The 13787-nt window shown below is 35.6% G+C and overlaps 1 protein-coding gene across 1 annotated transcript in view; it reads left to right on the top strand.

The window, feature by feature from the left end:
• Positions 1-12404, top strand: part of LOC105482694 (prostaglandin F receptor) — a 49079-nt gene extending 36675 nt beyond the window's left edge. The window contains exon 3 of the mRNA XM_011742945.3: positions 9013-12404. Coding sequence (XP_011741247.2) covers positions 9013-9294 — 282 coding nt within the window. The 3' untranslated portion in view covers positions 9295-12404. The remainder of the gene's footprint in view (positions 1-9012) is intronic.
• Positions 12405-13787: the final 1383 nt, after the last annotated feature.

Genomic DNA, 13787 nt, shown 5'->3' with positions numbered 1-13787 from the left:
TCAGAAAGAACGTCAGCTCAGCCTATGGCTGTATACTGCATTGTGACATTTATTTTTATTTAAAAGTTGGATTTTTGTGATTTAAAAAAGTAATGTAAATCTTCATTTAAAAGTTTAAATGGCATAAAGACAGCCAGTTTTCATATAGTAGTAAAATTGTTTGAATTTTAGACAATGATTGATGGCCTCTCTTGACTGTATCTTAAACAAAAGGACTTACTGCACTTTTTTGATTATCAGTATTATGCAAATATACCAGTAAACAACTGCCTTCTGAGATCTTAGGGAAGTAATGATTAATGAAGTATAAAAATGTAATTGTAATTGTATCACCCAAATTATGTCAATGAGATACATTAGTGACATACTTATGCTAAAAAAAAGAAAGAGAAAAAATGACTCCCTCTCTCCCCAAATCTTACAACACATTAAATCTGTCTTCTATTGCATGTTGAACATAACAGTATCAGGAACTTGATGAAAGTTGGTTATTCATTTATGATGATGATGAGGCTGCTGAAGCAATTGGTATAGTTTTGTGCATTACAGAGAAGGTTGTATGCCAGTTAACAAATAGACACGCACTATGTGCCCAACACATAGGAAAAGAAGAGTCATGGTTTGTGACCTCCATGGGTTCTAACATTTCTTCTCATTAATTAATTCCTTCACTTGATATTTACTGAATGCCAGTATGTACCAAGTATTGAGCATGGCACTGGGAATAAGGGTGTCCAGAAGACAAAATCTTTTTCTTGATGGAGTTGACGATTTAATGGAGTCATGGCATATGCTTCCGAAACAGTTGAAGGGTGAGTAATACACCGAAAATTGTCAGGAGAAAATTATGTGGGGTATAACCATTACACCAGATTGTTTTGTAGAGGAGAGAGATTGGCACTGAACTTTGTGGCTAATATTTTAGGCCATGAGATAGGAAATATATTCAAAGAGCTGAAAATTACATGGGAGAGAGTATGATCAGAGATTTAAGCCATAGGCTATTACCTAGAGAATGCTTGGGTATACATTGACTTATAATGAAGAAAGATGAATTTCAATTTGCTGCTTTGGTATGCTGAAGAAAAATTAAAAGTGTAACTCCAGAGAAGTAAGTTCAGAAAGTTAACCAAAAAAAAAAAAAGAAAAAAAAAAAAAGCACAACACTCAAGTTGTCTTATCCTCGTGACCAAACAACCAGATTGACTCAAGTACCAGCATTACACTGAACTAATTTTAATGAAATTGACTGGATTATCAGGAAGGGCTGACTCTTTTGTGCTGACCAGAAGTATATATGGATTTTATCTTTAACTAGACTCATATTATGCTTTAGGGTTAAATAGACATTTTTTATTAATTCTGGCTCAACTCTTTTCTGTGTGTTCCATGTGCCTTAATTTGTTGGTCTTCTGGTATCTTTGCATTTGGTCTACAGGTTTAGATTGGCTTTTTCAAAGACTGATTTTCTCTAAAATGTATGGGTATCTTTTATTTTTGAAAGGACACTCTTCTCATTAAAAATTTCCATCAAATAAAATAGGTAGATACCGAGGCACAGGGAACAAGCATATACATTTCAGTAAAGAGCTAGATCCCCAAACAGTGAAGCAACAAATGCATTTTATACATAGTTAGATGTCCAGGCACAGTAAGCAACACACACAACCTTCAATAAATAAGTAGATGCCAAGGCACAGAAGACCAACACATACATTTCAATAAGTAGTTGGATGCTGAGACCGTGAACTAATACACACAGTTTCAATACGCAGATAGAGGCTGAGGCACAGCGAACCAACACACACATTTCAATAATAGATAGATGCCCAGGCACAAAAAGCCTATACATATTTCAATAAGTAGATAGATGAGAAAAAACATTCTCATTAAATAATTATTGTACTACAACTTTGAGAATGCTTTGGAAAATCTTTCCAAACTACTGTAACAATAAACTAAATGGGCCAGTTGGAAATTTCTTGCTGGAAAAAACATAATGTGTTATAGGAGGGATGGTTTACTGAAACACCTAACTGGTACAGTCTGCTTTTGCTATTAAAACAACGTTGCCAGCAGTCAAATAAAGTAGTCTTTTATTCCTGAATCATTGTACCTCCAATATTACAACTAACTACTGGACTAGCTTTTTCTTTAATTCATAAATGAGACGCTAATAATTACTTCAGTCATAATAAACATTTTTTATTAGGATGAAAATGTCTTATGCATCTATTATTACCAATATTTGGAGCATAACTGATATTTTCTTAGTGTAACTCTATGTTTGATGTAGGTAATCATATCTGGAATGAGCTAGAGTTTATGATGATATTACAAGCATGAAGTAAAATGCCTCAAATTCCTTTTGTGCCAAAGCAAGGCATACATACAAATATAAGATTTCATAGATGTGTTTTCTTCTTCTAAGACTTTGAATTTACCTACTGAGTTTTTAATTTCCACCGCTGCCAAGGAATAGAAATGATAAAATAAGGATAACTCTTGGGTGAATACAAAAGCTTGGATTAAAAAAGTAAAAACAAGGTCCAAAAGGACATCTGAATATTAGTCTAAAGCAGGGGTCTCCAGTCCCCAGGCCCAGGCCTTTTAGGAAATGGGCCGCACAGTAGGAGGTGAGTGGCAGGTGAGCAAACATTACCACCTGAGCTCTGCCTCCTGTCAGATCAGTGGCGGCATTAGATTCTCATAGGAGCACAAACCCTATTGTGAACACATGGGAGGGGTTTAGATTGCACACTCCTTATGAGAATCTAATGCCTGATGATGTGAGGTGGAACAGTTTCATCCCAAAACCATCTCCACCTCCAAGGAAAAATTGTCTTCTACGAAACTGATCTCTGGTGCCAAAAAGGTTGGGGACTGCTGATCTAAAGAATGAGAGAAAAAGAACTACTGAAATGAAAATCATGCCATTCATCATGGGACAGATAAGAAGAAGGAAGATAAAAGGCACTGAGCATTGTTTTATTCCATCTATCACTATTAGTGAATCTATTGGTGATACTTTTTTACAATTACCTTTTCATTCTGGGACAGATAGCTGTCCTCTGCACATTCATTGTTTTGACGTCCATCCTTCTGAAGGACACCTTGGTTACGTGGTGTTTACTCATTTGATTTTCCTATTGGTTATATCTGTTGTTATGGGCACAGGAGATTTGGAGCAAAATATTTATTAGCACCAGATCCTAATTTTTTAAAGAGATGCTAGTAAAAATATAATCATAGAAATATTGGATGAGAGAGGGCTAGAATCAGCTTGAAAGACAACTAGACATAGGCAGATGGAACTAGAATCATGAAGAATTAAAAATGAGCTCTCCTAGTGCCACGGAGGCTCACACACAAATCCTTAGTCATCATCTCCAACTATTCAAATCTTGACTCCACCACATTTTTGTTAGGCCTGACCTAGGGCAAGTTAACCACTCTGTACCTCAGCTTCATCTCTCAGAGGTGTTAGCAGGATTAAATGAGACAATAGATGTTAATATTAAAATAGTGCCTGAAACATACTAAGTAATAAATGTTAGTTTTTAAAATCATCTTATTCGTAAATAAAACGTAGCACCACTGGCCTCATTACTGGGAATGGTGTAGTGGAAGACAGACTTGGAATCCTGATAGACTTGGGCTGAAATTTTGCCTTTGCCACTTACCAGCAGTGTGAACTTGGGCAAGTTAATGTGTCTGGGACTTGGCTTTCTTTTTGGCAATATCAGAAACACAGCAACCACCTCTGGGGGGTTTTAGGAGGATGAAATGGGTTCATATTTATAAAGTGTTAACACGACTTTCTCCTTCCCTTTCTTCCTTCCTTGAAGACACACTGGGGTAAAGAAATTCCATGATCCCTGCTGTGCCTAAGCCACGCCGGTGGACCTGGTCTTCTTGCACCACCCCTGTGGCTGGAGGTTTGAGACAGACAGGTATATTTGATGACCAGCAGTAGGTGGGTCAAAGCTTTAAAGTTGAATCAAATTAATTGATTAGTCAGTGAGTTTGATTTAAAAAGATTGAACTGACAACCTATTATGCAGAGGATGCAGGGATGGCAGAGTTTCTTTAAACAAGAACAAGTCGTCTAAGACAGAGATGTCCCTGTTGTAGCACCTCGAATCCCACCACCTCCCTCCCAGTTCCCAAACCCTTCTGGGATCTGGCTCAGGTAGGAGTCTCTGCACCCCTGCCTCCTTCTCTTCACCTGCCCCAGTGATCTGCAATTGCGGCCCTTCCTTAAGAACAGCAAAGGCTTATGGGGAGATGTAAGGTTTATCACCATAACAATTAAACAAGTTAAAACTCACTTTAACTTTACTAGGATTTCTTATCTTGAGTAAATAGAAACTTCTGTGCAGACTAGAAGTTAAAGGTTACAGAGAATCTGAGGAATTCCTTGAAACAAAAGTTCATTTAAGTTTTCTTTCTATATATATATATATATATATATATATATATATATATATATATATATATTTTTTTTTTTTTTTAACTTTAAATCCAACTTGACTCTTTTGACCTGAGGTTGCCTGGCCTACTTTTTGTGTAACCCTCCTAACTCCTGTACTTGTAATTGCCTGTTTCTTCTTGTCTTCCCCAATTCAACTGTAGGAATCTCTTCCTAAAAGATGTTGTACAAAGCAGAGGAGAAGGATTTGAGAAAGTTAAAGACATAGTTCCTACCCTCAAGACACGAGGGACTATGATACACATACTGACATTATCTCATTTCAATATGTTCTACATATTATACTGATACTATGTTTATCAATGTTAAAGAAGTGGTGTCACACATAACGGCTGTATAGAATGAGAGATTACTCAGCTACAGAGAGATCAAGAAACGTTTTCTGCAGAAGATGGGACAGGAAGGATAGGAGGATTTAGATAGGTAATTTTTAGTGAGGGACGGGCAGGAAAAATGGCATGTTTTTGGCATTTGTGAAATATTCTGTAACTAGAGTAAACAAAATGAAATAAGAAGAACAAATAAATAGAGACTAGAAAACCACTTAGGAGTCTATAATACTATGTTTGCTTTTAAAGTGATAAGACACTCAACGAGAAAGGACAGAAAAACAAGGTGTGGGTTGAGAGGCAACATGAAAGCGGATCAAACAACTTATACGTGGGTGCTGGCTCACATGTGACATCTGAGGCTCCAGAATTGGAAGTTTACAGAGTCTCACTCTGTTACCCAGGCTGGAGTGCAGTGATGTGATCTCTGCTCACTGCAACCTCTGCCTCTTAGGTTCAAGTGATTCTCGTGCCTCAGCCTCCTGAGTAGCTGGGACTACAGGCAGGTGCCACCATGCCTAGCTGCTAAATTCATTAATATCAAGTCACAGATATGTCACTGTAACTCCACATATGTATGTACAAATATTTATATATCCATATTTTCTAAGTATTTGAATAATTTGAAAAATAAGCAGGGAAAATTGAAGCTTGTTTTACTCTACATATCCACTGAGTAAAATTATTAAGAGAGTATTTTCTGTAATATACTATGAACTAGGATCAATTCACAAGGGAATATGCAAGGGAGAAAGTAGCTAATGTAGTCCTGGAGGCACAGATAGGAATAGTTTGTCCAAAAGGAAATGATCCTCCATTGAGCTTTGCAGTTATTGGACCATATATAGAGTTAGTTTATTTCTGTCCAGTGTATTTTCTTAAAGAAAGATTGAGAAACTAGAGTATAAGAGGTAGGGGTTTGCAAACCATTTTGTATGAAAAGCAGCTGAAGAAATATAAGACTAGTATTATTTTAAGGTATGTGAAAGGCTGACACTTAGTAAATGGACTGATTATCCCATGATGCTCTAGAAAACAACATTAAAATATGTTGAGTAAATTTTAGTTCCTGGTAACAGAAAACATTCTACAACTCATACAGCTCAAATGGAAAAGATTTTTTCCTGAGTAGTGCTGAGACTTTCTTCTCACATACTTAGTGGCATCCCTAAGTAATTTCTGCTTTGTATAGAAGTCTGGACTAGATAACATTTTCCTGCACCCTGTAAGATTTGTGATTCTGTCTTCTCATGAGAGGTGATGTAGACAGTCCTCTATGTGCATAATAAATGGAGCCCATTTTGCTTCCTTCTGTTCTCAGAATCCCCTCAGTTACATTTCTGTTTTATTCACATTAACTTGGGTCTTGGTGGTAGTGCCATCTAGCACAATGCCTAGATACAGTAGACACTCAAAACTACTTGCTGCTGGATTGATTTACATTTATAAATATGCAAAGGAATGGAAGCATAATTATTGAATTTACCATTGCTTTGAATAGTAAACAGCCACAGAGCCTGACTCTGGCCAACACATGTACAGACATAGGGGAGAGATGATGGGATAACATCCAGAATGAAACCTTAGCAAACATAGGCTCTATTATCTATGAATAAAGTAGGTGGCATATTCATTAACTTTAGTGACCTTAACAGTTGATAGAATTGTTTTAGGTGGCCCAAATGAATGGAGATCCATTGTATTACCAACTATTTTGTTCTATGCAACCTGGCAATAAACATATACTCTCCTTCCTCCATGCTTCTTTGACCTCATTATTTCTCTTATGTTAGTGTCCAGTGTTTTACAGTCATCAGGTGAATTAATTTTTTCATAGAATATTCAAATACTTTGTCCTGTCTACTTCTCAGAACTCTAATCATCAACAAAGATATACAACTGTAATGTGCCAAGGTTCACAGGAAGATATTTTAGAAAATAACCCATATTCCTTTAGTTCCATGTACTGGGTAGCTCTTGGAAACTCTATGAAAGGCTGTGTGTATGATGAGACTCTGTACATAAGTGTCTGGAATACAAGTGCAGGTGGGCTAGACAGACAATAATGTTCTCAAGGCTTGTCAGGAGGCTGTTGCCAGAGACCAGAGAAAACGACTTCCGACTGCTTTTGTCGAACCAACTTGCAGACATCCTTGTTCTGACCCGGGTTCCCTCATGTCCCTTGCCAGTCTTATCAGGGCTTCAGTTTTCCGGAGATTCTGTGGTAACTTCAGTGCTGCTCTACTTACATCCACAGAGATGTACACAAATAATCCACATCAGTTTTGATTCTTTAGTAAAATAGTATATTTCCACACATTTCTTAGGAAAAAACATGATTTATAAAAGTAATGCATGATCTATGTAGAAAATTAGTGAATTTGAGACAAACAAAACGAGGAAATCAAAAGTCTCTGTAGTTCTGCTGTCTAGAGTTAACCAGTGAAAACAATGACATACATGCTAGGCTTTTATCTGTGCACAAAATTACATATTTGAGTTTTTTTAAAAAATGGAACCACATAATCAATACAGTTTGGCAGTTTGCTTTTTAAAAAGTTAACACCGAATCACAAACATTGAAGTCTGCCTAAATCTCAATTATGTGAAAGTACTATAATTTATCTTCTGTTGGATACTTAGGTGGCCCTGAATTATCAATATTATGAATGTATTTGTTATTATTAATATACCAATGATAAATGATATTTCTTTTACAGAAATACTCTCCCCACATTTATTGGTGGCTAAATAATTAGTGCTTCTTCCAAGTCAGGCTGTGGAGTAACCCCTATCCAAGGCTGGGGTTGGGCGTTAAAGGTGGGGAGAGAGTAATGAGTGCTTGGGCAGTGCCCTACTGTTCTGGGGAGAAACCTGGGCACTGGGACCCCTCAGAAGAGGACTCCATGCCTTTCCATATCTGGTGACTACACTGCTGTTTATAGGGGAGAGAGGAGAATCAGAAAAGTGTGCACCATGTAACTCAAAACAAAAGGAGTTATACAAACAAAAGCTCAGAAGGGTATGGTGCATCTGGGACAGATGAGACCTTCACAGTGGTTGTATCATAGGGAATTTGCAGGGGAGATGAGAATATAGAAGTAGACTTCAGATGCATCATCAAGAAGCTAGCTGAGGAGTTTGTACTTTATTGTGTAGACAAAGAAGGTTTTGATAAAGATCTTCAACCATTGGTATCATTGGGTCAAATTAAGATGTACATTTCTTTCTAGTAATGGATCTTGATTTTCTTTTTACTTGTGTTTTGGTCTTTGTTACATCATCTTTTAATGGTGGCAAATTGACCCAAATTTCACTTTTCAGTTTTACCCTTTGTTTATTTATTTCTTATTTGTTTGTACATCCAAGATGTTTTCAAAGTCACCTTATATGTTCCACAACTGTTTGTTTGGAAGTCAAAGCTGGGACCAGTGATTTGCTTAGTTCTAACATATAGCTGGGACAATTTTATAGAACTGATTCCATGAAATGATCTCTTCAAAATCATGGGTGGTCAGGAAATGGACACATGAAACCACGAAATACATTGGTACTGTTAAGTCACAATGGTAGTGTAGAGAGAAACTCCTTTCCTCAAAGTCCTTAGAAAATTCCATTGCATACTTTCTGAAATGTTTTAGCCAAGTTAAGGCTAGGGCAAAGAGATGTAGAAAAAGAAATATAAAATTGAGGAGAGTGGTATCCTTGTAGTTAACAAGCAGAAAATCTAAAAGTAACATTCGTCATATACCATATACAAATTAATATCAGATGGTCTAAATTCATTTTGTAAAACTATTTGTTAGCTTATCTATAATTTATTTATTTAAAAATACTTCATTGAAATAAAACAGATGTGTGTTGGCTTTGCATTTACTATTCTCAGAAGTATGAGAAGGTCAGTTACTGATATCAATGTTTGTCCTCCCTTAGGTGATTCTGTTTATGCATATTTGACTTTCTATAGAATATCAATTTTGTAGTTCTAATGTCAATTTGAATTCAAATGATTCAATTGTCTCCATGAGTGTTTCTGCTATCATTCATTTCTTTCTATCAGTATTTTGCACAATAGCATCACTCTGTGGAAAGTGAAATGAATGTCATCCAGCATAGCTAGTTAAGTTTTAAAAAATTATAGGATTGAAAAAAGGCTGCATCAACTAATTTCCCTGTTTTCTTCTTTTCTAGGTGACAATGGCCAACATTGGAATAAATGGAAATCATTCTCTGGAAACCTGTGAAACAACACTTTTTGCTCTCCGAATGGCAACATGGAATCAGATCTTAGATCCTTGGGTATATATTCTTCTACGGAAGGCTGTCCTTAAGAATCTCTACAAGTTTGCCAGTCGATGCTGTGGAGTGCATGTCATCAGCTTACATATTTGGGAGCTTAGCTCCATTAAAAATTCCTTAAAGGTTGCTGCTATTTCTGAGTCACCAGTTGCAGAGAAATCAGCAAGCACCTAATTTAATAGGACAGTAAGTCAGTGTAGGGCTAGAACAAAATTAAGACATGTTTGGCAATATTTCAGTTAGTTAAATACCTGTAGCCTAATTGGAAAATTCAGACCTCATCATGTAGTTTGAAAATACTTTTGTCAGATTCAAGTTTTGAAATTTGTCAAATAAACAGTATAATTGTACATTTTTCACTTGTTTTTGCCAATGGGAGGTAGACACAATGAAATAATGCCATGGGAGTCACACTGAAAGCAATTTTGAGCTTTATCTGTCTTATTGATGCTTTGAGTGATCATCTGTTGAGGTCTAATGACTTTATTTGGCCTGTTTGCCAGAGAACATCTTATTGCGGCCTGCATAGTGAAATGGTTATTTTGAGATCACTGCTCTGTAGCTAATCCTTATAAATTAGGCTCAATAAAATAAAGCACTCTTATTTTTTGATTTTGCCCGTCATTATGTAGCCTTAATACATGCATGGTCGTGACACCCGGAAGTCATGACGGTTTATTGTAACAACCTTTGCATATTCCAGGTCTGGCAGACAGGTTGCCTGATCTTGCAATCCTATCTAGAATGGGCCCATTCTTGTCATATTTGACAAACAGGATTACTTACATTTATTATTATGAAGGTCGATTGTTGTTGGAAGTGTTTTTTGATGTCACAGATTAGCGATTTTCAAATAATCATTTTTTTCTCTGAAAATTTTGCGCATGATTGCGCAATAAATAATTTTTAGAGAAACAAAGGCTCTATCTCAGCACACTGATGGACAACTAGAATTACAGCAGTTTCAAAACTCTACCATGGATAATGCAAACAAACAGAAGCTACATGTCAGTGATAGGTGCAAATAATATTGGCAAAAGGTGCTTTACTTTGAGCCATTATTTGTGTCAGAGAACAAAAGAAACATAATCAATATACAATATTCAAAGACTATCTGCCGCTAGTATGTTTCTTCTTTACACACATATACATACAGACATCAGAAAATTCTGTTGATAGCAGGTTCATTAAATTTGTAAGATGGCATATTCTAAAGCCTGTGCTACCAGTACTAAGAGAGGAAGAATGGCAATTTGCCAAGTACTTGGGGATTATTATAACGATTAACTAGGCGATCAAGAGATAATCTCTCTCCAAATTTTCCAGTAATAATTGAGACTTTTTCTTTGCTTGTTTGTGTAATTCAACCAAAAGAATTTCAGTACTCATTCAAATTGTCCTAGGTCTATCAGAAATAAGGGTAGGTAGTCCTGCTTTATAATAGGAAAATGCATTTCTGTATAAGAGTTCTTTGCTTTCATGAACTTGGATTCATTTAAAAATTAATCTTCTCTGTTAGGCTGATTTCAGATTCTCTAGGAAATCTGTGTAATTCAATGAGACTTAAATTATTATGCTCATAAATATCTGCTTTTGATTGGTAATTTACATTGGAAGTCATGTTAACTTTTAGTGATTTCTTTGTAAATTCCCATAAGTAAATTAAAAGGAATTAAGCAAATAGCCTCACTGAAGATTTAAAGGCAATACTTTTCCAGTAAGTTTAAAGAAGAGAAACACAAACATATTGGCACATGATAGTCTGATTTTAAGGCCAGTAAATAATTAATAACACAAATTTAGGTTATTCTCATTTATAGAGCACATAGTAGATGCTTGGTAAATACTTGCCAGGTTGAACTACAGACAAGAACCTCTTGGTGCAAAATGAACACAGAATTGCAAAGTTTTGTGCAGTTTTAATTTAAACTGATGGTTATAGATTTTTGTAGTATATATGAGTGTATGTATGTATATACACAAATGAATATGTGTGTGATATGTATTTCTATAGTGCATATACTTTTAAAAAAGCTGCTGCAATTAGTGACTGTTATTACATTACATAAATGCTCTCATTTGTTTCACGAAATCTTAAAGCCCAGAAGACCTTTCAGATGGTTTATTTGCTTTCAGAGGAGAATTTATTTCATACAGTTACTTAAGAGTGTTGATATCTTGTGAACAGAGACATAAGGAACCATTCTCCATCCTTCCTCATCATGCTAGGTACAATGCTTCCATGAATATTTCCATGTATTTTGACTGGGGAGAGGCATGGAGAAGGAACTCTCATTTAGGGGCTCCAGGCTCCTTCTCCTTGAGGCTTCTAAACAAATGGCAGAATTCTTGCTGTATTGTCATGATGTCACCCTGGCCATGTGTACTGACTTGGGGAGATCTTGCAACATGACCATGTGTGAGAATGTATGAGCATGTAAGGCTTTGAGGAGTGAGAGAGAAGTGTACATATCACAGGAGGGTTATCTATGTTATCTGAGCATAGGTTTGGGTAACCAAATTGGTCTTAAAAATGATGTTAAACCCAAGAAGTAGACATAAAAAATTAAAAAAAAATATGTTTTCATTGTTTTTTTTCTTCTGAGTAAAACAAAATTAAAGAAAACAAATGCAACAATGTGCACATCTGATTTCAGAGTTTTATTTCTGTTATTATATGTGTTGCATGTAGCTTGGCAATTTACTGTATAATGTATAATAGACTGGAATATCTACCAATACCTTTCATATAAATGTTCAAAGTGGAAGTATATTTGTTCAGGTTTCTGGAAATAAACTGTAAAATAAATAGTACAAATAGTTTCAATAAATTTACCGATTTGAGTGTTTTCAGCTCTATTTCAAAACTCATAACTGATCTTCAGAGTTACTGAATTTCCTTTTGAACTGGGTAAGGCATTATCCAAGCAACTTCACATACTATTTAAACATGATTTCTGGGTAATTATATTATTCTGGACAAATAACCTAAACATGTCAGGATTTTAACAAGTGTTAGTGAATTTTTCTAAAAAGATGAGACAAAAGCAAAATCATCACACATAGGTTTTTATTACTATGAATACAAAGATAGATAATGCTGATTCACAATTAGCTATGGGTGTATCCAAAACAGCAGACATTTTACTGATGGGTTTAACTAGGTGATAGAAATGTGCGCTTAATTTTTTTTCCTAGAGACAGAAAGTTGCTTCTAATTATCTGTATAGCTAAAATGAAAAATACCTGAAAGTTAATACACACTTATGTAGATGTATTTGTGTTATGTGATAAATGTTTCTTTTTTGCACACTTTTGGACTTGAGAAATCTGCTTTTGTTTCGTGCCTACTCTGAGTTTAGAACCCAAATAAGAGCACTTGTTAAATATAGAGTGAACTTTTTGTTAAAACTCTTGCTAGCTTCACCTGTATACCATCATTGCTCCAAATTAAATAACTGTTTTGGGTCAGAATATAAATGCTGGGGATATACTTTTTATTACTTCTTAATCTAGGTGTCAAAGATTTTACCACCTGGTAAATAATGTTGGACTTCAACTTGTTACTGGCACATTTTAATAGTAGATGAAACGTGTTTTTCTTTGTTGTGTGAATAAATGTATGTTGTGCTCTTCATACTTGTTGGATTGTATAGAGATTAAATAGTGATATGTATATATTGTTGTTTGCTTTGGTATGCAATTCATGTAATTTCAGTGCTTTGACTAGCTTAAAACTTCAAATAAGTAATTTTATAATAAAGTTGGACTAATGTTTTTCAAGGGTGATTATTTTTAGGAGGGCCATATAAAACTTGAAATGCTTGAACCTAAGCTCCCGTTTTATCTGCTACTGGATGGGAAGAATTTCAACTTGTTTTCCATTACTACCTTTTTCTCTCCCACCCTACCCACTCTTCTGTGATATCTTCACTCTTTTACCTGTGTCTCAACTTACGTGGGCAAGTCATAATTTAGATATAAATCTGATTATTTCCCAAACCTCCAGGTTTAGGTATATCATTCAGAAAAGCCTAGATATGTCTGTAATAAGAAACAACCTCCAAATTACAGCGCCATAAACCTCACAAAGGTTTATATCTCATTTATGGCTCCTGTCCACTCTGAAGGGGAGCTCTGCTGCCGTAATCACTCAGAGAACTCAGGTGACAAAACAGCCACCATTATATGTGGCTGTTCCTAACGCTACAGAGCATGGTGAGTCACACACAGGCTGTTAGAATTTCCATCTGGAGGCAACACTCATTTGCATACACTTCTCCAGCTAACATAAATAATGTGGCTTTCCTAACTTCCCAGGGGACAGCTAAGTGCAATACTATGATATGTTAGGAGGAAAACAGAAACTAATTTGTAGACAGCACTAATGATTTCATTGTCTTCCTAATAGCATTTAAACAGAAGCCATTTTTAAAAGTTGTGTTTAACATTTAGGAACATCATGGCATAAAAACATTTGGGACTCACTCTTTGTAAGTACTGACAAACATGGTCTTGTAATCTGTAAAGATAAGGTAGAATAAATGAACTAAAAGAAGTTTTAGATGACTAAAAGGACAATATAATAGAAAGAGGGAAATCTTGGTTCTTAAAAATTCAGACAATTGAAACATTTCTGTACAATACCGAGCATTGTTGCAGTATTG

This window comes from Macaca nemestrina, chromosome 1, assembly GCF_043159975.1.
Source record: "Macaca nemestrina isolate mMacNem1 chromosome 1, mMacNem.hap1, whole genome shotgun sequence".
NCBI lineage: Eukaryota > Metazoa > Chordata > Mammalia > Primates > Cercopithecidae > Macaca > Macaca nemestrina.
The sequence above is the reverse complement of the archived record's forward strand: the minus strand, read 5'-3'. Positions and strand labels throughout refer to the sequence as shown.